The sequence below is a fragment of the Barbus barbus genome (assembly GCF_936440315.1).
Source record: "Barbus barbus genome assembly, chromosome: 4".
NCBI lineage: Eukaryota > Metazoa > Chordata > Actinopteri > Cypriniformes > Cyprinidae > Barbus > Barbus barbus.
Genome location: NC_136732.1, coordinates 6,017,253 through 6,043,912, shown reverse-complemented (window position 1 = coordinate 6,043,912; position 26,660 = coordinate 6,017,253). Strand labels below are relative to the sequence as shown.

Here is a 26,660-nt window from a genome sequence, read left to right as displayed (position 1 = left end):
AGACAGATAGATAGATAGACAGAAATAGTCAGATAGATAGAAATAGTTAGATTATAGATAGATAGATAGATAGATAGAAATAGTCAGATTATAGATAGATTGAAATAGTCAGATAGATAGATAGAAATAGTCAGATTATAGATAGATAGATAGATAGATAGATAGATAGATAGATAGATAGATAGATAGATAGATAGAAATAGTCAGACAGATAGATAGATAGATAGATAGATAGAAATAGTCAGATAGATAGATAGATAGACAGAAATAGTCAGATAGATAGATAGAAATAGTCAGATTATAGATAGATAGATAGATAGATAGATAGATAGATAGATAGACAGAAATAGTCAGATAGATAGATAGATAGAAATAGTCAGATTATAGATAGATAGATAGAAATAGTCAGATAGATAGATAGATAGATAGATAGAAATAGTCAGATTATAGATAGATAGATAGATAGATAGATAGAAATAGTCAGATAGATAGATAGAAATAGTCAGATTATAGATAGATAGATAGATAGAAATAGTCAGATTATAGATAGATAGAAATAGTCAGATTATAGATAGATAGAAATAGTCAGATAGATAGATAGATAGATAGATAGATAGATAGATAGATAGACAGAAATAGTTAGATAGATAGATAGAAATAGTCAGATTATAGATAGATAGATAGATAGATAGAAATAGTCAGATTATAGATAGATAGATAGATAGATAGATAGAAATAGTCAGATTATAGATAGATAGATAGATAGATAGATAGAAATAGTCAGATAGATAGATAGAAATAGTCAGATTATAGATAGATAGAAATAGTCAGATATATAGATAGATAGATAGATAGACAGATAGATAGATAGACAGAAATAGTCAGATAGATAGATAGATAGAAATAGTCAGATTATAGATAGATAGATAGATAGAAATAGTCAGATTATAGATAGATAGATAGATAGATAGATAGAAATAGTCAGATTATAGATAGATTGAAATAGTCAGATAGATAGATAGAAATAGTCAGATTATAGATAGATAGATAGATAGATAGATAGATAGAAATAGTCAGATAGATAGATAGATAGACAGAAATAGTCAGATAGATAGATAAAAATAGTCAGATTATAGATAGATAGATAGATAGATAGATAGACAGAAATAGTCAGATAGATAGAAATAGTCAGATTATAGATAGATAGACAGAAATAGTCAGATTATAGATAGATAGATAGATAGATAGATAGAAATAGTCAGATTATAGATAGATAGATAGACAGAAATAGTCAGATTATGGATAGATAGATAGATAGATAGATAGATAGATAGATAGATAGATAGATAGATAGATAGATAGATAGACAGACAGAAATAGTCAGATAGATAGATAGATAGATAGATAGATAGATAGAAATAGTCAGACAGATAGATAGAAATAGTCAGATTATAGATATATAGATAGATAGATAGACAGATAGAAATAGTCAGATTATAGATAGATAGATAGACAGATAGACAGATAGATAGACAGAAATAGTCAGATAGATAGATAAAAATAGTCAGATTATAGATAGATAGATAGATAGAAATAGTCAGATTATAGATAGATAGATAGATAGATAGATAGATAGATAGATAGATAGACAGAAATAGTCAGATAGATAGATAGATAGATAGATAGAAATAGTCAGATTATAGATAGATTGAAATAGTCAGATAGATAGATAGAAATAGTCAGATTATAGATAGATTGAAATAGTCAGATAGATAGATAGAAATAGTCAGATTATAGATAGATAGATAGATAGACAGACAGATAGAAATAGATTATGGATAGATAGAAATAGTCAGATAGATAGATAGATAGATAGATAGACAGAAATAGTCAGATAGATAGATAGAAATAGTCAGATTATAGATAGATAGATATAGTCAGATTATAGATAGATTGATAGACAGAAATAGTCAGATAGATAGATAGATAGATAGATAGATAGAAATAGTCAGACAGATAGATAGATAGACAGACAGATAGAAATAGTCAGACAGACAGATAGATAGATAGAAATAGTCAGATAGATAGATAGACAGAAATAGTCAGATAGATAGATAGAAATAGTCAGATTATAGATAGATAGACAGAAATAGTCAGATAGATAGATAGATAGATAGAAATAGTCAGATTATAGATAGATTGAAATAGTCAGATAGATAGATAGAAATAGTCAGATTATAGATAGATAGATAGATAGATAGACAGACAGATAGAAATAGACAGACAGATAGATAGATAGAAACAGTCAGATAGATAGATAGATAGATAGACAGAAATAGTCAGATAGATAGATAGAAATAGTCAGATTATAGATAGATAGATAGATAGATAGACAGAAATAGTCAGATAGATAGATAGATAAAAATAGTCAGATTATAGATAGATAGATAGATAGAAATAGTCAGATAGATAGATAGATAGACAGACAGATAGAAATAGATTATGGATGGATAGATAGATAGATAGAAATAGTCAGATAGATAGATAGATAGATAGACAGAAATAGTCAGATAGATAGATAGAAATAGTCAGATTATAGATAGATAGATATAGTCAGATTATAGATAGATTGATAGACAGAGATAGATAGATAGATAGATAGATAGATAGATAGATAGAAATAGTCAGACAGATAGATAGATAGACAGACAGATAGAAATAGTCAGACAGACAGATAGATAGATAAAAATAGTCAGATTATAGATAGATAGATAGATATAGATAGATAGATAGATAGATAGATAGATAGATAGAAATAGTCAGATTATAGATAGATTGAAATAGTCAGATAGATAGATAGAAATAGTCAGATTATAGATAGATAGATAGATAGATAGATAGATAGATAGATAGATAGATAGATAGATAGAAATAGTCAGATAGATAGATAGATAGATAGATAGATAGATAGACAGAAATAGTCAGATAGATAGATAGAAATAGTCAGATTATAGATAGATAGATAGATAGATAGATAGATAGATAGATAGATAGATAGACAGAAATAGTCAGATTATAGATAGATAGATAGATAGATAGATAGATAGATAGATCGATAGATAGATAGAAATAGTCAGATAGATAGAAATAGTCAGATTATAGATAGATAGATAGATAGAAATAGTCAGATAGATAGATAGATAGATAGATAGAAAGATTATAGATAGATAGAAATAGTCAGATAGATAGATAGATAGAAATGGTCAGATTATAGATAGATAGAAATAGTCAGATAGATAGAAATAGTCAGATTATAGATAGATAGATAGATAGAAATAGTCAGATAGATAGATAGATAGATAGATAGAAAGATTATAGATAGATAGAAATAGTCAGATAGATAGATAGATAGAAATGGTCAGATTATAGATAGATAGAAATAGTCAGATAGATAGAAATAGTCAGATTATAGATAGATAGATAGATAGATAGATAGATAGATAGAAATGGTCAGATAGATAGATAGATAGATAGATAGATAGATAGATAGAAATAGTCAGATAGATAGATAGAAATAGTCAGATTATAGATAGATAGAAATAGTCAGATAGATAGATAGATATATAGATAGATAGACAGATAGATAGACAGAAATAGTCAGATAGATAGATAGATAGATAGAAATAGTCAGATTATAGATAGATAGATAGAAATAGTCAGATTATAGATAGATAGATAGATAGATAGATAGATAGATAGATAGATAGATAGATAGATAGAAATAGTCAGATTATAGATAGATTGAAATAGTCAGATAGATAGATAGATAGAAATAGTCAGATTATAGATAGATAGATAGATAGATAGATAGATAGATAGATAGATAGATAGATAGATAGAAATAGTCAGATAGATAGATAGATAGACAGAAATAGTCAGATAGATAGATAAAAATAGTCAGATTATAGATAGATAGATAGATAGACAGAAATAGTCAGATAGATAGAAATAGTCAGATTATAGATAGATAGACAGAAATAGTCAGATTATAGATAGATAGATCGATAGATAGAAATAGTCAGATTATAGATAGATAGATAGACAGAAATAGTCAGATTATGGATAGATAGATAGATAGATAGATAGATAGATAGATAGATAGATAGATAGATAGATAGATAGATAGATAGATAGATAGAAATAGTCAGATAGATAGAAATAGATAGATAGAAATAGTCAGATAGATAGATAGATAGATAGATAGATAGATAGATAGAAAGATTATAGATAGATAGAAATAGTCAGATAGATAGATAGATAGAAATAGTCAGATAGATAGATAGAAATAGTCAGATTATAGATAGATAGATAGATAGATAGATAGATAGAAATGGTCAGATAGATAGATAGATAGATAGACAGACAGAAATAGTCAGATAGATAGATAGTGTGGCGGGAGGAGCCAACGACAGACACAGTCCGGCCGCTCGCGTCTCTGGCGGCGGCAGGTAGTTCCCTCTACGCTCCCTTTCCTGGACCCACGAGGACACCAGCGTGCATGCACGGGGAAGAGACCGGTCTCCCGAGGAGAGGCGCGCTCGGAGTTTAAACGGCGGCGGTGATGAGGCTCCATTCACGTCAGGTGCGCCTCATCACACGCCGCCAGCCCTGGCTGTTTCAGCGCCCCTCCTCTCTCTCACACACCCACTCCCGTCGGGAGCCTGGTGAAGGGCGGCGAATAAGGGACGGGGTGGTGATGATGGACAGGGGGGGAGGCAGCCGACTCGTCACAATAGATAGATAGAAATAGTCAGACAGACAGATAGATAGAAATAGTCAGATTATAGATATATAGATAGATAGATAGATAGACAGATAGAAATAGTCAGATTATAGATAGATAGATAGATAGACAGATAGACAGATAGATAGACAGAAATAGTCAGATAGATAGATAAAAATAGTCAGATTATAGATAGATAGATAGATAGAAATAGTCAGATTATCGATAGATAGATAGATAGACAGAAATAGTCAGATAGATAGATAGATAGATAGAAATAGTCAGATTATAGATAGATTGAAATAGTCAGATAGATAGATAGAAATAGTCAGATTATAGATAGATTGAAATAGTCAGATAGATAGATAGATAAAAATAGTCAGATTATAGATATAAATAGTCAGATTATAGATAGATAGATAGATAGATAGATAGACAGAAATAGTCAGATAGATAGATAAAAATAGTCAGATTACAGATAGATAGAAATAGTCAGACAGATAGATTGATAGACAGACAGATAGAAATAGTCAGACAGACAGATAGATAGATAGAAATAGTCAGATAGATAGATAGATAGACAGAAATAGTCAGATAGATAGATAGAAATAGTCAGATTATAGATAGATAGAAATAGTCAGATAGATAGATAGATAGATAGATAGATAGAAATAGTCAGATAGATAGATAGATAGAAATAGTCAGATTATAGATAGATAGAAATAGTCAGATAGATAGATAGATAGATAGACAGATAGATAGATAGACAGAAATAGTCAGATAGATAGAAATAGTTAGATTATAGATAGATAGATAGATAGATAGATAGATAGAAATAGTCAGATTATAGATAGATTGAAATAGTCAGATAGATAGATAGAAATAGTCAGATTATAGATAGATAGATAGATAGATAGATAGATAGATAGAAATAGTCAGACAGATAGATAGATAGATAGACAGACAGATAGATAGATAGATAAAAATAGTCAGATTATAGATAGATAGATAGAAACAGTCAGATAGATAGATAGATAGATAGATAGATAGAAATAGTCAGATAGATAGATAGATAGACAGAAATAGTCAGATAGATAGATAGAAATAGTCAGATTATAGATAGATAGAAAGTCAGATAGATAGATAGATAGATAGACAGAAATAGTCAGATAGATAGATAGATAGAAATAGTCAGATTATAGATAGATAGATAGATATAGTCAGATTATAGATAGATTGATAGACAGAAATAGTCAGATAGATAGATAGATAGATAGATAGATAGATAGAAATAGTCATATTATAGATAGATAGATAGATAGATAGATAGATAGATAGATAGATAGATAGAAATAGTCAGACAGATAGATAGATAGATAAAAATAGTCAGATTATAGATAGATAGATAGAAATAGTCAGATAGATAGATAGATAGATAGATAGAAATAGTCAGATAGATAGATAGAAATAGTCAGATTATAGATAGATAGATAGATAGATAGACAGAAATAGTCAGATAGATAGATAGAAATAGTCAGATTATAGATAGATTGAAATAGTCAGATAGATAGATAGAAATAGTCAGATTATAGATAGATAGATAGATAGATAGATAGATAGAAATAGTCAGATAGATAGAAATAGTCAGATAGATAGATAGATAGATAGAAAGATTATAGATAGATAGATAGATAGATAGATAGAAATAGTCAGATAGATAGATAGATAGAAATAGTCAGATCATAGATAGATAGAAATAGTCAGATAGATATATAGATAGATAGATAGACAGATAGATAGATAGACAGAAATAGTCAGATAGATAGAAATAGTTAGATTATAGATAGATAGATAGATAGATAGATAGATAGATAGATAGAAATAGTCAGATTATAGATAGATTGAAATAGTCAGATAGATAGATAGAAATAGTCAGATTATAGATAGATAGATAGATAGATAGATAGAAATAGTCAGACAGATAGATAGATAGATAGATAGACAGACAGATAGAAATAGACAGACAGATAGATAGATAAAAATAGTCAGATTATAGATAGATAGATAGATAGATAGAAACAGTCAGATAGATAGATAGATAGATAGATAGATAGAAATAGTCAGATAGATAGATAGATAGACAGAAATAGTCAGATAGATAGATAGAAATAGTCAGATTATAGATAGATAGAAAGTCAGATAGATAGATAGATAGATAGATAGATAGATAGATAGATAGATAGATAGACAGAAATAGTCAGATAGATAGATAGATAGAAATAGTCAGATTATAGATAGATAGATAGAAATAGTCAGATAGATAGATAGATAGATAGATAGAAATAGTCAGATTATAGATAGATAGATAGATAGATAGACAGAAATAGTCAGATAGATAGATAGATAGATAAAAATAGTCAGATTATAGATAGATAGATAGAAATAGTCAGATAGATAGAAATAGTCAGATAGATAGATAGATAGATAGATAGATAGATAGATAGAAATAGTCAGATAGATAGATAGAAATAGTCAGATTATAGATAGATAGATATAGTCAGATTATAGATAGATTGATAGACAGAAATAGTCAGATAGATAGATAGATAGAAATAGTCAGATTATAGATAGATAGATAGATAGATAGATAGATAGATAGATAGATAGAAATAGTCAGACAGATAGATAGATAGATAAAAATAGTCAGATTATAGATAGATAGATAGAAATAGTCAGATAGATAGATAGATAGATAGATAGATAGATAGAAATAGTCAGATAGATAGATAGAAATAGTCAGATTATAGATAGATAGATAGATAGATAGATAGATAGATAGATAGATAGATAGATAGATAGACAGAAATAGTCAGATAGATAGATAGATAGAAATAGTCAGATTATAGATAGATAGATAGATAGATAGATAGATAGATAGAAATAGTCAGATAGATAGAAATAGTCAGATAGATAGATAGATAGAAATAGTCAGATAGATAGATAGATAGATAGAAAGATTATAGATAGATAGAAATAGTCAGATAGATAGATAGATAGATAGAAATAGTCAGATTATAGATAGATAGAAATAGTCAGATAGATAGATAGATAGAAATAGTCAGATTATAGATAGATAGAAATAGTCAGATAGATATATAGATAGATAGATAGACAGATAGATAGATAGACAGAAATAGTCAGATAGATAGAAATAGTTAGATTATAGATAGATAGATAGATAGATAGAAATAGTCAGATTATAGATAGATTGAAATAGTCAGATAGATAGATAGAAATAGTCAGATTATAGATAGATAGATAGATAGATAGATAGATAGATAGAAATAGTCAGACAGATAGATAGATAGATAGATAGATAGAAATAGTCAGATAGATAGATAGATAGACAGAAATAGTCAGATAGATAGATAGAAATAGTCAGATTATAGATAGATAGAAAGTCAGATAGATAGATAGATAGATAGATAGATAGACAGAAATAGTCAGATAGATAGATAGATAGAAATAGTCAGATTATAGATAGATAGATAGAAATAGTCAGATAGATAGATAGATAGATAGATAGAAATAGTCAGATTATAGATAGATAGATAGATAGATAGATAGATAGATAGATAGATAGATAGATAGACAGAAATAGTCAGATAGATAGATAGATAGATAAAAATAGTCAGATTATAGATAGATAGATAGAAATAGTCAGATAGATAGAAATAGTCAGATAGATAGATAGATAGATAGAAATAGTCAGATAGATAGATAGAAATAGTCAGATTATAGATAGATAGATATAGTCAGATTATAGATAGATTGATAGACAGAAATAGTCAGATAGATAGATAGATAGAAATAGTCAGATTATAGATAGATAGATAGATAGATAGATAGATAGATAGATAGATAGATAGATAGATAGATAGATAGATAGAAATAGTCAGACAGATAGATAGATAGATAAAAATAGTCAGATTATAGATAGATAGATAGAAATAGTCAGATAGATAGATAGATAGATAGATAGATAGATAGATAGAAATAGTCAGATAGATAGATAGATAGAAAGATTATAGATAGATAGAAATAGTCAGATAGATAGATAGATAGATAGATAGAAAGATTATAGATAGATAGAAATAGTCAGATAGATAGATAGATAGATAGATAGATAGATAGATAGATAGATAGATAGAAATAGTCAGATAGATAGATAGTTATTATCATTGTTATTATATTTCAAGCTTTGGCAATATTGTATTTTGTACAGTCATGCCAATAAAGCAATATTGAATTGAATTGAATTGAATAGATAGATAGATAGATAGATAGATAGATAGATAGATAGATAGATAGATAGAAATAGTCAGATTATAGATAGATAGAAATAGTCAGATAGATAGATAGATAGATAGAAATAGTCAGATTATAGATAAATAGATAGATAGATAGATAGATAGATAGATAGATAGATAGATAGATAGATAGATAGGGCAGGTGAACGTGTGTGTGTGTGTGTGTGTGTGTGAGAGAGTGTGTGTGTGTGAGAGAGTGTGTGTGTGTGTGTGAGAGTCTATGTGAGAAAGTGACAGTTGAGATTAAAATTGTAAATCAATGGGACTTTTAAAGCAGCGTTTTCCTACAATCTGACCAAATGTAATTAATAAAGCAGCTGTTGCTGTATAAAGCTCTGACAGTGTGCTTCTGTTCTCTTTCCTCCTTTGTGTTAAACATTTTTATCAACTTCACATTTCTGGTGACAAATCGGGAACGCCGATTTGTCACCAGAAGAGACAGACTACAGCTGCGTAAGTGTTTTGAATAACTTTGTTGCAGTTCTGTTGTTTAAATAATTTACTTGCTACTAGGAAGGAATAGTTCGTTTCCTACCTATTTCTACTGTGCTTTTTCGTTGTTTTTTTCTGTTAATTGCACTTACTGGAAATTTGAATAATTTGCGCCTCAGCTGAGAATGAGCCTTTGTGTTTGTGCAAAGTGTTAGTTTCGTCTTGAGCTATTTAGCAGTCCTTTAACCTTATTGGCTGATCAGAAGACGGCAACAGCGACTGTGAAAGTATTTAAACTGCTGGTCGCTACTCTAAGGTTGGGAAAGCCGATTTGTCACCAGAAGAGACAGACTACAGCTGCGTAAGTGTTTTGAATAACTTTGTTGCAGTTCTGTTGTTTAAATAATTTACTTGCTTTTAGGAAGGAATAGTTCGTTTCCTACCTATTTCTAATGTGCTTTTTCGTTGTTTTTTTCTGTTAATTACACTTACTGGAAATTTGAATAATTTGCGCCTCAGCTGAGAACGAGCCTTTGTGTTTGTGCAAAGTGTTAGTTTCGTCTTGAGCTATTTAGCAGTCCTTTAACCTTATTGGCTGATCAGAAGACGGCAACAGCTGTTTTCACTCTAGTTTCTTATTTAGTTCTGTATTTAGTTGATGTCAGAGCGCTGACAAGCGTTCAGCCTCCTCGTGTGAAGACCAACGAGTGTAAAGACAGACGACTTTTTCCTGCGCGACTTTGACCGAGCAACGACACCGAACGCACACTTAAGTATCCTTTATATCTTCCCTCACGCTTTCCTATCCTCTTATCATGTGTTTCCAAACCATTCCGGTTCTCTCTCTACCTCGCTCTAAAAATACATGCAGAAGGTCACGTAACCCTGCTAACCTGCGCACTATCTCTACATCTTCCACTGCACCTCTTTCTTTCTCTGTAGGTCTTTGGAATTGCCAGTCAGCTGTCAACAAAGCCGACTTCATTTCTGCATTTTCCATACATTCCACACTCAGCATCCTGGGCTTGACTGAGACCTGGATTCGTCCAGAAGACACGGCAACCCCAGCTGCTCTCTCTCACAATTTCTCTTTCTCTCACAACCCTAGGCAAGTTGGCCGGGGTGGGGGCACTGGCTTGCTCATTTCTAACAATTGGAAATACTCTACCCACTCTCCCCTAGGCAATCTCAACTCATTTGAATCGCATGCTGTTACTGTGACAGCTCCTATAAGACTCCAGATTGTGGTAATCTATCGTCCGCCGGGCCAAATACCACCAACCTTCCTAGACGAGCTGGACGGACTGCTGTCGTCTTTCATGGAGGATGGCACTCCACTCTTAGTCTTCGGCGATTTAAACATTCACCTAGACAGGCCTTATGCTACAGACTTCCAGTCACTCCTAGCTTCATTTGATCTCAAACGCCTCACCACTACTAGCACGCACAAATCTGGTAACCAACTCGACTTAATTTATACACGCAATTGTTCTACAGATAACATTCTGGTACAACCACTCCATATCTCTGACCATTTCTTCATTACATTTACGTTATATTTTGCAACTCAGGTGCCACCATCTCCCTTACCGGTTACTTTCAGACGCAACCTACGCTCCCTTTCCCCCTCCCTTCTTTCCTCTGTAGTGTCCTCCTCTCTTCCCTCGCCTACCCATTTCTCTTCTCTGGATGTAAATGCAGCCACTGACACTTTATGCTCTACCTTAACCTCTTGTCTAGACGACATCTGTCCTCTCTCCTCTAGGCCAGCACGGGCTGCTCCTTCTAACCCCTGGTTATCCGATGTTCTTCGAGAGAATCGGACCAAACTCAGAGCGGCAGAGAGAAAATGTCGCAAATCAAACGATCCGTCGGACCTGAGTAGGTATCAGTCTTTGCTTTCATCTTTCTCTACTGAATTCCACACTGCCAAATCCTCACATTTCCACAACAAGATCACCAGTGCTCCAGACATGCGTAATCTCTTCAGAACATTTAATTCTCTCCTCTGTCCCCCTCCTCCACCTCCCACCACGTTGATAACCGCTGATGACTTTGCCTCTTTTTTCACAGACAAAACTAGAACAATCAGCAACCAGTTCTCAACTCCGCAGGACCTCCGATCACCCACATCCACCGCTCTAGCTCCCATCTTCTCCTTCTGTCACCTCACCGAGGCAGAAGTATCCAAACTTCTCCTCTCCAGCCATCCTACAACATGTCCTCTCGACCCGATCCCCTCACATCTTCTCCAAACAATCTCTCACACACTCTTACCGGCACTCACACACATTATCAACACATCTCTCCTCACAGGCGTCTTCCCCAAAGCATTCAAGCAGGCTCGGGTAACCCCACTGATCAAAAAACCTACATTAAATGCTTCTCTTTTGGATAACTACAGACCTGTCTCTCTCCTTCCATTCATAGGGAAAACACTCGAACGAGCTGTCTTCAACCAGCTCTCGCGGTTTCTTTCACAGTACAACAAGCTGGATGCTAAACAGTCAGGTTTCAGGAGTGGCCATTCAACAGAGACTGCGCTACTCTCAGTCACTGAAGCCCTGCGAACTGCAAAGGCTGATTCCAAATCGTCAGTCCTCATTCTGCTGGATCTCTCTGCTGCTTTTGACACTGTCAATCATCAGATTCTCCTGTCTACCCTCTCTTCACTGGGGCATCACTGGAATTCCACTTCGCTGGTTTGAATCCTATCTCACCGGTAGATCCTTCAGGGTGACCTGGGGAGGGGAGGTATCCAAACCACATCAACTGATCACTGGAGTTCCTCAGGGATCGGTTCTTGGACCCCTCCTCTTCTCCACGTACACTACATCGCTGGGTCCCATCATACATGCACATGGCTTCTCCTATCACTGCTACGCCGATGACACGCAGCTCTATCTCTCTTTTCAACCAGATGACCCAACGGTAGCTGCACGGATCTCAGGCTGCCTGGCGGACATCTCGGCGTGGATGAAAGAACATCACCTACAGCTCAACCTGGCAAAGACGGAACTTCTGGTCTTCCCTGCCACTCCGACTCTACGGCATGACTTCACGATTCAGTTCGGCTCATCAATGATTACCCCATCAACTTCGGTCAGAAATCTTGGTGTAATCTTTGATGACCAGCTGACCTTCAAAGAGCACATTGCAAAGACTGCTCGTTCCTGCAGGTTTGCACTACACAACATCAGAAAGATCAGGCCCTTTCTGACAGAGCATGCTGCGCAACTTCTTGTCCAGGCCCTGGTTGTTTCTAGACTGGACTACTGCAATGCTCTTCTGGCTGGTCTGCCATCAAACGCACTCAAACCTCTACAAATTATTCAGAATGCAGCGGCACGACTGATCTTCAACGAGCCCAAAAGAGCGCATGTTACACCTCTCTTCATCTCCTTGCACTGGCTACCAGTGGCAGCTCGCATCCAGTTCAAGTCACTGATGCTTGCGTACAGATCTACCACAGGCTCTGCACCCTCCTACTTCCACTCACTATTACGAACCTACATCCCCTCCAGAAGTTTGAGATCTGCTAGTGAGCGACGCCTTGTGGTACCATCACAGAGAGGCTCAAAATCACTCTCCAGAACATTCTCGTTCACCATTCCTGGCTGGTGGAATAATCTTCCCACCCCTATCCGGAACGCCGGATCTCTGGCAACCTTCAAGCAACAACTGAAAACTCATCTCTTTCGGCAGTACTTGACTTCATCCTAAACTCAAAAAAAAAAAAAAAAAAAAAAAAAAAAAAAAACTTTCCCTCTATCTTTCTCTCCACCTACTAGCTTGTACTTATTTGAACAATGACTGAGACTTGGTGTTACGAGCACTTCCTCTGTCTGACTGCCTCTTCAAGATGAATCGCTTTTTGTATTCCCCAATTGTAAGTCGCTTTGGATAAAAGCGTCTGCCAAATGACTAAATGTAAATGTTCATTCAGACACAAACACTTTGAAATAAAGCTTGATGTTAATTTGATAAACTCTTTTTACAAATATTTGAAAGTACATATTTGTCCACATATCAGAGGTAAATGAATCTCTTTAATATCACAAAGTGAAGTTTACTCACCTCAGTTTACAGTTTGAGTCTCGTAGCACATCAATGAGCTGCTGCTTTGAGTCTCCAATCTTATTACAACTCAGATCAAGCTCTTTTAGAAACTGCAGTGCTTTTGTGTTCGTCAAAGACTGAGTTAAAGAAGAAACATCTGTAATGCCACAGTCATAAAGACTAGAAAGAGACAAACAGAGGAAGAGAGATCATCTTACAGACAAATCATTAAGCTGAAGAATTTTACACAAATATAAAGTGAACTCAGACTCATCATGAGATATTGAGTATAAAGTGTTTGGGTTTAAACTATTGAAGTGATTTTCATCATTTTATTCTTGTATGTGAATGTTACTGACCTCAATGTCTCCAGTTTACAGCGTGAATCCTTCAGTACGTCACATAAGAGATCCACTCCTGTGTTTTTTATTTGATTCATACTCAGGTTCAGTTCTCTCAGATGTGATGGGTTTGATTTCAGAGCTGAAGTCAGGATGAGACACTGTTTCTCTGTAATACTGCATCCATACAGACTGAAGACAGAAAGAGAAAAGATCCATGTAAAGTTTGTGTGTGTGAATAAATATATCATAAGTAAATGCCATACAGTAAAAAATAATAATTCATTATTCAGTTTTTATTTTTTTTACAATCTAACTTATTTCATTCAAATTCAAATAGTTTAGTTAATTAAATTAATTTACACTAGTTTGTGTTAACTCAACTTTAGTACATTGTTCCCACATAAATTTTGTTTGACAAAATTATAATTTATTTATTTATTTACTGAGGTCTAATTATTATTATTATTATTATTATTACTCACTAAGCGTCACAATCGAAGCACAAACACCAATCTTCTGCATAATGGTAACCACACAATTCAACAACATTACAGAAACTGTCCAACATAACAGAACATTAAACACTAACATATATTTCCCTTTACAGAAAAACACATAAAATAACACTTCATCCTTAAATTTACAATCATGCAGTTTCTTACAAATCATGCTGAGATCTACAAATCCACTGCTCAGTTAGTTACATCAACAACAAATATTAATGTAGTTTCAACACAAATAAATGGAATACATTTTAAATATATTAGGTAGAGTGAACAACAAAATTGTTACAGAATGCTCAAAAACATGTTACTTTAGCTCATTTTAATTAAAGGAACAAGAGGCAGAAATAATGTTTTTGAGTGTAGAGTCACAAATACACACAACACACTTAAAATAAACTGAACAGTAAACAACACCACTGTAACTGCTGTAGAGTATAATGATACTAACTGTAGTTCCTCCAGCTTGAATTGTGTGTTCATCAGTAGATCACTGAGGTTTTTCACTCCAGAGTCTCCTAGTTTATTCTCACTCAGCTTCAGTTCTTTCAGGTGTGATGGGTTTGATTTCAGAGCTGAAGTCAGGATGAGACACTGTTTCTCTGTAATACTGCATCCATACAGACTGAAGACAGAAAGAGAAAAGACAATGAATCAGATCCATGTAAAGTTTGTGTGAATAAATACACCATAAGCAAATGCCATAGTAAAATAAATTAATTCATTACACTTCATTATGCTTATTTAATTTTACTAAAAGAAAGTTTTTGATTGTATGAAATGCAAGTGCATGTATTACGTGACCAACACTTCATTGATTCTAGCGTGTCTCACATGCACATTTGCGCTTACTGTATCACATCTGAATGTGCATTGATCAGTTGTAAATAAAAGGTCAAATCAAATCTGAATTTATGAATGATGCACTCACCTGTCGATCTCTTAATTCTCTGAAAAGATCAGGATAGCAAGCGACAAATGCTTAAAAAGATTTGTGTTCCTGTGGCAACATGATTTAGGCCTATAGCAACGCTTGCATACAGGTGCAGTAAGGTCAGTTCCTTCACCTTTGTCATCTTTTTTTTACCCAAAGTAATACCATATTTCACTTCTACTGTTCTCTTCATTTATTAATTTTGGGTGCGCTGAGTTTCATCTGTTTGATCCATCGCGTTGTTCTGTTGTCACATTTACCAATTTGGGAAGCACTGCCACCTACAGGTGCATTTTGCAACAGCAGCTTATGAAATACCGAATTGAGCAAAATTATGATATCGTACCGTTTGAAATATCATATATACCGGTATTTTTCCAGTATCGGTATACCGCACATCCCTACTCTCATGTATGCATAATTACATGCAAGTAACCCTAAATCGAACCCTAATCCTAACCCTAACCATATAGTAAGTACATGTAGTTAATTAATATTACTCAGTACTTAAATGTATAATTACACTGTAACTGCTGTAGAGTATAATGATACTAACTGTAGTTTCTCCAGCTTGAATTGTGTGTTCATCAGTAGATCACTGAGGTTTTTCACTCCAGAGTCTCCGAGTTTATTCCCACTCAGGTTCAGTTCTCTCAGGTGTGATGGGTTTGATTTCAGAGCTGAAGTCAGGATGAGACACTGTTTCTCTGTAATACTGCATCTATACAGACTGAAGACAGAAAGAGAAAAGACAATGAATCAGACACGTCATGTTAATGTGTGAGTTCAATTAATCATGAGTAAACACCATACAGTGAAATCAATAAAATGTTCCTAAAATCTGAAAATAATACAAGTAAATAAATAATCATACAGCCATAAACTAACACAAAAACAAAACTAGGATTTGAGGATACTAGTTACATTTCAAGTCTGGAGAATCTTTAGTCAGACCAAAAAAAAACAAAATATTTGTGAATTGTACTGTGATTAAGATACAGGATCAACTATAGAACCACTTTAAAATAACATAAAAAAGGAGTTTAAATGTAACAAATCAAGAACATTCTGTTCATAAATCAAAATTTACTTCAAGACATTTTAAGATTGTAGTTTACAGTCAACAAATACAACATTTTGTGATTTTGTGATCATATTTTGTTCTTATTGTGATGTATGTCTGAGTGAAACAGCTTTCTGAAAAAAAAATGCAGGTCAGGAATTCATTTTTGATGAAAAGCTGGATAATTGTTGTTTGCTATTAAAAAAATCTAATGTATTTTGTATTTAAATACATTTAATCGTAGTATTATTGTATTTTCAAAATACATAAAAAGTTTTTCCAATCAACCTCTTTATTAGACGGCTGCTGGTTTCCTGTATCAACTAGTTCAGACATGCCACTTTCATTCGTGTGAGCTGCAGCTGAGAGACTCCATCTAGAATTGGGGAATGACATTTTCTGGATTCCTGTAAGGAAATAAGGAATAATACTGCCTTCGTGTGCTATCAACATTTCCTACTTCCAATTTCAGAAGTCCTGATTACAAGCTTGTCGCATTCAAGTGCTTTTCTGTTGGAAAGAATAGGAATCGTGGAGCACGCCAGGTTTCCTGGGAAAATCTTATTAAAACCCAAATCGTAGATATACCGCACCAGAGCCACCTCTTCAAGCGGACCAGGGCATGGTTAAACAAACCACACTGGACACGGTACAGAGCAGACGCACTTGTGAAATGAACTGGACTTTGGGGGTCAATCATGCTCAAGCACGGATCAGATCCCCTAGTGTGAGTACATCCTAAATCTAAGAGAATAGCAGATAGCACAAAACAACTATAACCATAACAGCACAAAAAATTATGAATGATAAAAACATTGACAGCCAATCGGAATCATTTCTGCTTCAAAGAGCTTCAGCATTTAGTGACAGACGACACAACTGCATTGTATACTTAGAATACACTAATATAGTTATCTTTATAATTATCGTTCTTGGTGTAAACAGGCCTTAATAGTGTTACTTCACTAGATGGCCAATTTCAAATGTGTTTTGTGTATTTTCAAAATATAAAATACTGTATTTGTATTTAAATACATTTTCCCACACAGTATTTTTTATTTTAAATACATTTTGATGTATTTGTGCCCATCTCTGAAAACAAATAAGTTGTTCATTCAATCAAATAATGTACACTTCTCATGGTTTATGTACAGTTTGTCCTGATTCTTGATAGAAATACAAAGAAGTTTTAATTCCCAACAACCTTGTGTAAAACGTGTTAACATATTTCATATCTTTTTATTTCTGTCAAATAATTCCTATTTCATCGTTTGTCTAAAACTGAATAAAATTAAAGTTCTGACTGCTGTGTATTTGTGCTTAAATTGACACTGGTCTGCACATCACTACAACGTAAATGCATTCGCTCTGCTCTGTCCAGTGGCTTGATCAGCTTTGCTAAACAGATTCAACTTTGCACATCTAAATACAACTGTAGGTTTGTCTGTGGCTGTAGATGTGAAGAACAGTAATATTTCTCTGAAACAAGTAAGGTTGAAGAACCAATGCCTGAACAGAATAAAGCTCAGTCTGGACCTGTTCTGTTTGATTGTGTTAGACATTCATTAATCTGGTTGTTTGATGGCGGAGAGATGATATGGAGCATCAATAAACTCTATGAATATGTTCTGCTACAGCAGCACAGTACTATTCTGTTGAACGTCCCATTAATAAACACAATGAAAACTGTTTTTGGTTATTAAAAAATAACAAGAATAAACACAAGAAACGTCTCAGGTTACGTATGTAACCATGGTTCCCTGAAGGGAACGAGACGCTGCGTCGAAACGCATATGGGAACGCCTTCAGCATGACCAGGCTCTGAATATGATGTGTAATCAGTCAAACAAGGGCGAGGCGTCACGGGCGGGGTGACGTCACGACCAGGAAGCATATAAGCACGTGCGGCAGAGCCGGCTTCAGCTTCAAGTCAAGAAGCAAGCGCTGGCAGGGATGCCGGAAGTGTGGCAACGCGACGCAGCGTCTCGTTCCCTTCAGGGAACCATGGTTACATACGTAACCTGAGACGTTCCCTTCCAGGAACTTCGAGCTGCGTCGAAACGCATATGGGAACGAGATACCAACGCCGCCAGACTGACAAGTCCCTGCCTGGTGTCAGGACGAAAGGACAGAGGAGCCGGGAGTGGCTCGGATGTCGAGGTCATAGAACCTAACGAAAGTCAGGGGCGTGGACCACCCAGCTGCGTTGCAGATGTCCTGCATGGAACACCTGCCCAGAAGGCCTCGGAGGCCGCCACACCTCGGGTTGAGTGCGCTCTGACTCCCACCGGCGGGGGGAGCTCAGAGGCCTCGTATGCCAAAGCCATGGCACCCACAATCCACCTACTAAGAGGAGGGCTTCGTAGCAGGAAGACCCCTCTTAGGCGGACCATAGCACACGGGCAGCTGGTCCGCTTTCTCCACAGCGAGGACCTGTGGATGTATGCGTCTAGTGCTCGCACTGGACACATACGGTTGTGCTTCTCCTGGTCTGGCTCCCCGAAATGGAGGAGGACAGAAGGCCTGCAGTACGACCGGCTGTGGAACGACCGATGGGACCTTCGGAACATACCCCACGCGGGGGTAGAGGAATACTTTCGCCGAACCGGGCGCAAAGTGAATAGAGGCCGTAGTCAGGGCCTGAAGGTCACTCACCCTCCTCAGAGAGGTGATAGCCAATAAGAAAACGGTCTTGATAGTGAGGAGTCTCTCAGTTATCTCCTGAATGGGCTCGAAAGGTGCATTGCACAGAGCCTCCAGAACCACAGCCAGATCCCACGTAGGGACGAGATCGTACCGGAGGCCTCAGCCTCAGCGCACCGCGGAGGAAACGTGTAACCAGGGGGTGTCTACCCACTGACTGGCCACCGGTAAGGGCGTGGTATGACGAAATAGCTGCCACGTAGACCTTAACAGTGTAATGGGTTACCCCTGCGGAGAAACGGGCCTGCAGGAACTCCAGTACTGCACCAGCGGGGCAGTTGACTGGGTCGAGCTGGCGGTCCCCGCACCAAGAAGTGAAGAGCCTCCACTTCAAGGCGTACAGTTTCCTCGTAGAGGGAGCTCTGGATTGGAGGATGGTCTCGACAACCTCGGTTGACAGACCGGAAGCTATGAGCTGTGCCCCCTCAGGGGTCACACCAACAGCTTCCATCACTCCGGGCGAGGGTGCACCTCGGTGCCCCCGGCCTGTGAGAGGAGGTCCCTCCTGACGGGCACTTCCCACGGAGTGCCGTCGAGGAGAGATATCAGGTCCGAGAACCATACTCGGCCCGGCCAGAACGGTGCTACTAACAGTAGACTGACCTCGTCCCGGCGCACTCTCGCCAGAACTCCAGGGAGCAGAGCGATCGGGGGGAAGGCGTACAGACGGAGCCTCGGCCACGTCTGTACCATAGCGTCCAGTCCCGGAGGAGCTGGAGGAACCAGAGGGGACATTGCGCTGACTCTCGAGTGGCGAAGAGGTCCACCTGTGCTGGCCAAAAAACCTTCCACATCTGCTTCACCCCTCAGGGTGAAGGATCCATACCCCGGGCCTCGGCCCCTGTCTCGACAGGACGCCTGCTCCCACATAAAGATGCCCAGGAATGTGCACAGCTCTCAGTGATAGGAGCTTGCCCTGGGACCACACAAGGATCTGGTGTGCCAGCTTATACAAGGGGCACGACCGCAGACCTCCTTGGTGGTTGATGTAAGAGACCACTGCCGTGCTGTCGGTGCGCACCAGCACGTGGTGATCTCTCAGGTCTGGGAGGAAGTGCTTGAGTGCACGGAACACCGCTAACATCTCTAGCCGATTAATATGCCACGTCAGGTGGCAACCTCTCCACAGACCGCGGGCAGGGTGGCCACTCATGACCGCACCCCAACCGGTGAGGGAAGCGTCCGTCGCTAGCGAGACGCGGCGACAAGGAGCTCCCAACACCGGGCCCTGGGACAAGAACCAAGGATTCCTCCACATGTCGAAGGCACGGACACAACGGCGTGACACTTTGACAGCGCGGAGTGAGTTTCCCCTCAGGGAGACCCCCTTGGTCTTGAGCCACCACTGTAGGGGTCTCATGTACAGCAGGCCATAAGGTATCACGCTGGACGCAGCTGCCATCACGCTGGACGCAGCTGCCATGAGCCCCCGCAGTCTCTGAAACTGCTTGACAGTGAGTGACTGGCCTTCTCGCACTCTCCTGACTGTAGTAAGTATCGACTCGATCCGAGCAGGGGACAATCGTGCCTGCATCGTGGTCGAATCCCACACCACGCCTAGATAAGTGATTCTCAGAACCGGAGAAAGCACACTTTTCTTGGCGTTCAGTCTCAACCCCAGTTCTTTCATGTGGGCGAGAACGACATCTCGATGCCGAACCGCCAACCGCTCTGATTGAGCGAGGATCAACCAATCGTCGATATAATTGAGTATGCGGATGCCCTGAAGCCGCAACGGGGCCAGTGCCGCATCCACACACTTGGTGAAAGTGCGGGGTGAAAGTGCTAGGCCGAAGGGAAGAACCCGATATTGGTACACTTTGCCCCCAAAGGCGAACCTCAGGAACTTCCTGTGAGAAGGAAGGATGGAAACATGGAAATATGCGTCTTTGAGATCTATCGTGACAAACCAGTCCTCGGACCTGATTTGAGTCACGACCTGCTTGATAGTAAGCATCCTGAACTTCAGCTTTCTGACTGAGCGGTTCAGTAGACGCAGATCCAGTATGGGCCTCAACCCTCCATCCTTCTTCGGAACAATGAAGTACCGGCTGTAGAAACCGGACTGGGTCTCGTGAGGAGGAACCAACTCGATGGCTTCCTTCCTCAGCAGAGTACCATTTCCTGTTCCAAAACCAGAGCCTGCCCGGGGCGGACCGCAGTCATAACAACCCCGCAGAACGGCGGGGGTGGCCCGCCGAACTGAATACGATAGCCTTTCGCTACGGTCTGCAGGACCCAAGGAGACACATTCGGCAGCCGCTGCCAGGCTGTCAAATGCTCTACTAAGGGAATCAGTCTCTCGAGACTGACCTCTGGCGCAGCCAGACCGCTGTCTTGAAGCGGCGCACCGGCAGGAGACGCGTAATCTGGCGGCTGAGGCGAGTTTCTCGGCTCCGCGCTGCCGGGCGGACAAACCTGAGAAATATACTCGCTGGGACCGGCTGTGCCCTGGAACAGCGGCAGGGTCAGCAGACAAGTCCCTGGAGGGCACCGAGGGGAGACGGTCACCGTGTGCCGTGGTGTAAGCCGCTCCACCCCAGTAGGGGTCGTCCTCCGTAGTCCTGGGGCTCACCCGTCAGGACCTCTGAACGAACCAGACCCTGCAAGGCAGGACCCAAAGAGACACATTCGGCAGCTCGCTGCCCAATGATCTTCTAAGGGAATCAGTCTCTCGAGACTGACCTCTGGGTTCAGAGAAGCGGCCAGACCGCTGTCTCGATGCGGCGCACCGGAATGAGACGCGTAATCTGGCGGCTGAGGCGAGTTTCTCGGCTCCACGCTGCCGGGCGGACAAACCTGAGAAATATACTCGCTGGGACCGGCTGTGCCCTGGAACAGCGGCAGGGTCAGCAGACAAGTCCCTGGAGGGCACCGAGGTGAAGTGGTCACCGAGTGCGGCGGTGCAAGCCACTCCACCCCAGTAGGGGTCGCCCTCCGCGGTCCTGGGGCTCGCCCGTCAGGACCTTTTGCGCGAGGAGCTGGTATGCGGAGGAGGCTGCGCCCGCCCAGCAGCCACCTGAGTTTAGAGAGCGTGCATACCCTCTGCCCACCAAAGATGTTGTAAGCAGAGCAGGAGCCTTCAAAGGCGATGCCGTGGAGGGAGACAGATAGCTCGCAAGCGTCTGTTCAACCCGCGGCATCATCGCCGCATACCCGCGCTCATTCAGTTCCCGCGGGAACGACTGGCCGGGACGAAAAGATTTCACCCGCGATCTCGACACCTCGGTGAGGAGATCGGGGAAAACGGAAGGCTCCTGTGTAGCTCTCTGGGGCGAGAGAGGCGGCGAAACCTCGTCAACGCTCGTCACATCAACCTCCTCGGAGGACGCAGCGTCAAGCCCTCGTCTCGGGGGAAGAGACCGCTTCCGAACCGAGAGACGGGGCGCCAGATCTGGCTGATACGGGAGGAGAAAGGGACATGCCCGTCTGACTCTCGCCAGCCAGATCAGCCTTTTTCTCTTTTTTTTTCTCTCCGCAAGCCCCGCGAGCGCAGCCGCCGCTCTGTCTTTTTTTCTGATTTAAAGGCAGAAGCGGGACCGGCTTTATTCATTTTATGCTTGTGCAAACACTGCAGCTTACAAAGCTTTCATAGTTATATCATATTGGGGTGACAGAGGCGGCGAAACCTCGTGAACGCTTGTCACATCAACCTCCTCAGAGGAAGAGAGACAAAGCATTGAGCCCTCGTCTCGGGGGAAGAGACAGCTTCCACACCGAGAGACGGGGCGCCAGATCTGGCTGATACGGGAGGAGAAAGGGACATGCCCGTCTCACACCCGTCAGCCAGATCAGCCTGCGAGCCCCACGAGTGCAGCCGCCGCTCTGCCTCGGCAGCAGCGGGACCGGCACCGCGTGGGGAGCTCGCGAAGGCTCCCTTCTCGAAGAGAGCCCTCCGGGTGCGGAGACCGATTTTGCGTGCGCCGCACCCAGGCAGACCACGCGCAAATCGTGTGTGTCCTCGCTCATGATATAGCGAGGGCAAGGATGCACACACGACTCAAAACATGGTCTGAAAGCTTCACCCCTGAGCTTGCCCTTGGCTTTGGCATGATACTGAATGCTTTCCACTTAAAACTAGGACAAACAACAGTAAATAAGACTGACACACACAGAGCGCTTCGCTGAATGACAAAAAGCTGAAGCCGGCTCCGCCGCACGTGCTTATATGCTTCCTGGTCGTGACGTCACCCCGCCCGTGACGCCTCGCCCTTGTTTGACTGATTACACATCATATTCAGAGCCTGGTCACGCTGAAGGCGTTCCCATATGCGTTTCGACGCAGCTCGAAGTTCCTGGAAGGGAACTAATAAACACAAGAAAACAGCCTAATTTTTGAGCTCCCTGACGGTTTTCTAAAATAACCCCCAAAAATCAGTTTTTGTGAAACCTTGTAAATATTTTACACAACAAAGTAGGACAACGGCAAATGTACAGGTGCATCTCAGAAAATTAGAATATAGTGAAAAAGTTTTCATTTTACATTCATTTTACAAAAGTTACATTTTTTCTTGTAATTTTTTTTTTCTAACTTATTTCAAAAAGTGAAACTTTCATATATTTTAGATTAATTACATGTAAAGTAAAACACTTCAAAAGTTTTTTTGGTTTTAATTTTGATGATTAGAGATGATTACAGTTTATGAAAGGCAATCAATCTCAAAATATTTGGGCCAACCAGAAGCCGTGAATGACAGGGGAGGTCTACAGACTTTGTTTACACCACCCAGAGAGGAGCTTACAAGGCCCTCCCCCACCTCGGAGCCTCAGACCACATCACTGTCATGTTAATGCCTGCATACAGACCGCTCGTTAAAGTCATCAAACCAATACACAAACAGATACAAGTGTGGCCAGAAGGGTCGTCAGAGGCACTTCAAGTTTTGACACCACTGACTGGAATATGTTTAAACAGGCTGCCACATACAACAACACTACAGACCTCCAAGAGTACTCAGAGACTGTCACTGCCTACATCTCCAAGTGCATTGATGATGTAACGGTAACAAAGCCCATCACTGTCAGGGCCAACCAGAAGCCGTGGATGACAGGGAGGCTCGGAACGCTGCCTTTAGAGCTGGAGATGAGGAGGGCCTGAAGACAGCTAGGGCCAACCTATCCCGCGGCATCAAAGAGGCAAAGAGGCCAAGAGACAGTACTCCAGGAGGATAGCCCATCGTTTCAGCGACAGCAGAGACACGCGGAGCCTGTGGCAGGGGATACAGACCATTACGGATTACAAGCCCCCACCACAGACCTGTGACAACACCATCCCCCTGCTGAACGAGCTGAATGCCTTCTTTGCTCGCTTTGAGGCACAAAACAGCACCACTGCACAGAAGACTCCACCTCCTCCCGGTGACCAGGTGATGACGCTGTCCCCGGACAGTGTGAGGAGATCCCTCAGCAGGATCAATGCACGCAAAGCTCCGGGTCCTGACAACATTCCTGGGCATGTACTGAGACACTGTGCAGTGGAACTCACTGAGGTCTTCACAGACATCTTCAACATCTCGCTAAATCAGGCTGTTGTCCCCACATGCTTCAAAGCTACCACCATCATTCCAGTCCCTAAGAAGTCATCTCCATCCTGCTTCAATGACTACCGTCCAATAGCACTCACTCCCATCCTCATGAAGTGCTTTGAACGGCTAGTCTTTCACCACATCAAGTCTGTCCTCCCCCCCTCCCTGGACATCTTCCAGTTTGCATATAGGTCCAACCGCTCGACCGATGATGCCATCACCACTGCCCTCCACCCAGCCCTCACACATCTGGAGAAAAAAGACTCATATGTCAGGATGCTGTTCATAGACTTCAGTTCAGCATTCAACACAATTATCCCTCAACAGCTCACTCACAAACTGGCCCAGCTGGGGCTCAATACCCCTCTGTGCAACTGGCTGTTGGACTTCCTGACCGGGAGACCTCAAGCAGTACGGGTCGGCAGTAACACATCCAGCACCATCACACTGAATACTGGGGCCCCCCAAGGATGTGTGCTGAGCCCCCTCCTCTTCACTCTGCTGACCCACGACTGCACACCATCACACAACTCCAACATTTTCATTAAGTTTGCGGATGACACGACTGTGGTGGGTCTCATCAGCAACAGAGATGAGACAAACTACAGGAGCGAGGTGAGCCGCCTGGCCGGGTGGTGCAGTGACAACAATCTCTCTCTGAATGTGAAGAAGACGAAGGAGATTGTTGTTGACTTCAGGAGAGTACACACTCAGCATGCCCCTCTGACCATCAACAGTGCGACTGTGGAGAGAGTGAGCAGCACCAAGTTCCTGGGTGTGCACATCACTGAGGACCTCTCCTGGACTAACAACACTGTAGCACTGGCCAAGAAAGCACAGCAGCGTCTCTACTTCCTCCGCAAACTCAGAAGAGCCAGAGCCCCGGCCCCCATCATGTGCACCTTCTACAGAGGCACCATCGAGAGCATCCTGACTAGCTGCATCACTGTGTGGTATGGCGCTTGCAACGCATCCTGCCGCAAGTCACTTCAACGCATAGTGAGAGCAGCTGAGAAGATCGTTGGTGTCTCTCTCCCCTCCCTCCAGGACATCTACAGCACCCATCTCACCCGCAAAGCCCTCCGCATTGCAGGCGATCCCACCCACCCGACACACAGCTTCTTCAGTCTGCTGCCATCAGGGAGGAGACTGCGGAGTCTCCAGGCGAGGACCAGCAGACTGAAGGACAGCTTCATACATCAGGCTGTCAGGAAGCTGAACTCCCTCCCGTCTTTGCCCCCCCTCCCCTCTTTCACCCCCATTTAACACAGCAACACACTAGGAACTCTGACTCTGTGACATTCCCCCCCCACCGACCAACAAACTGTGACCGGCACCTGTCACTTGTGCAGCATTGGCTGATCACTACCCATCCAACATTGACTGCAAATTACCTCTTCGGATAGTCTGACAAAAATCTATCCGAACAGTCACTTCGACTTGTCACTTTAACAGACTGATAAGCTCTTCTTGCACTACACTCATAACAAAACAAAACAAATCTGCACAGTTTTGTTTTTGTACATTCAACTGGTTTACACTCCATCTATTCTGCCATGTGCCTTATGCACTTTATCTATCTCTCTCTTTTTATTTTTTTTATTTTTTTTTTCTACAATGTCCTCAGACTAATAAGCTCTTTTGCACTACAAATATATCTACACAGTGTTGTTTTTATTTAACTGGTTTTGCACTCTATCTGCCATGCGCCTTTTGCCACTTTATCGATCTAATTCTTCTTATTATTTTTTTTTTCTACAATATCCTCATTTGTATATTTGTATAGTTGTATGTACATATGTCTAAACTGTATTTATCTGTATTTGAACGTGTTTAATGTTAACTGTATGCACCAAGGGTCTGAGAGTAATGCAATTTCAATTCTCTGTGTGTATGTGCTGTACATGTGGAAGAATTGACAGTAAAGCTGACTTGAACTTGAAC

The 26,660-nt window shown here is 40.1% G+C and overlaps 1 protein-coding gene and 1 long non-coding RNA gene across 4 annotated transcripts in view; one reads left to right on the top strand and one right to left on the bottom strand.

The window, feature by feature from the left end:
- Positions 1 to 26,660, top strand: part of LOC306867355 — a 1,261,287-nt gene that overhangs the window by 21,193 nt on the left and 1,213,434 nt on the right. The window lies entirely within an intron of this gene.
- LOC306866595 (NACHT, LRR and PYD domains-containing protein 3-like) overlaps positions 1 to 26,660 on the bottom strand; it is an 89,979-nt gene that overhangs the window by 21,618 nt on the left and 41,701 nt on the right. The window contains exons 12-15 of one of the 3 annotated variants that reach the window (XM_079411852.1): positions 15,982 to 16,155; positions 14,943 to 15,116; positions 14,004 to 14,177; positions 13,663 to 13,824 (exon numbers count right to left, since the gene is read on the bottom strand). In XM_079411852.1, coding sequence (XP_079267978.1) covers positions 13,663 to 13,824; positions 14,004 to 14,177; positions 14,943 to 15,116; positions 15,982 to 16,155 — 684 coding nt within the window. Of the gene's footprint in view, positions 1 to 13,662; positions 13,825 to 14,003; positions 14,178 to 14,942; positions 15,117 to 15,981; positions 16,156 to 26,660 lie in introns of those variants that run through there. The other 2 variants (XR_013783950.1, XM_079411853.1) reach the window with 2 other exon arrangements.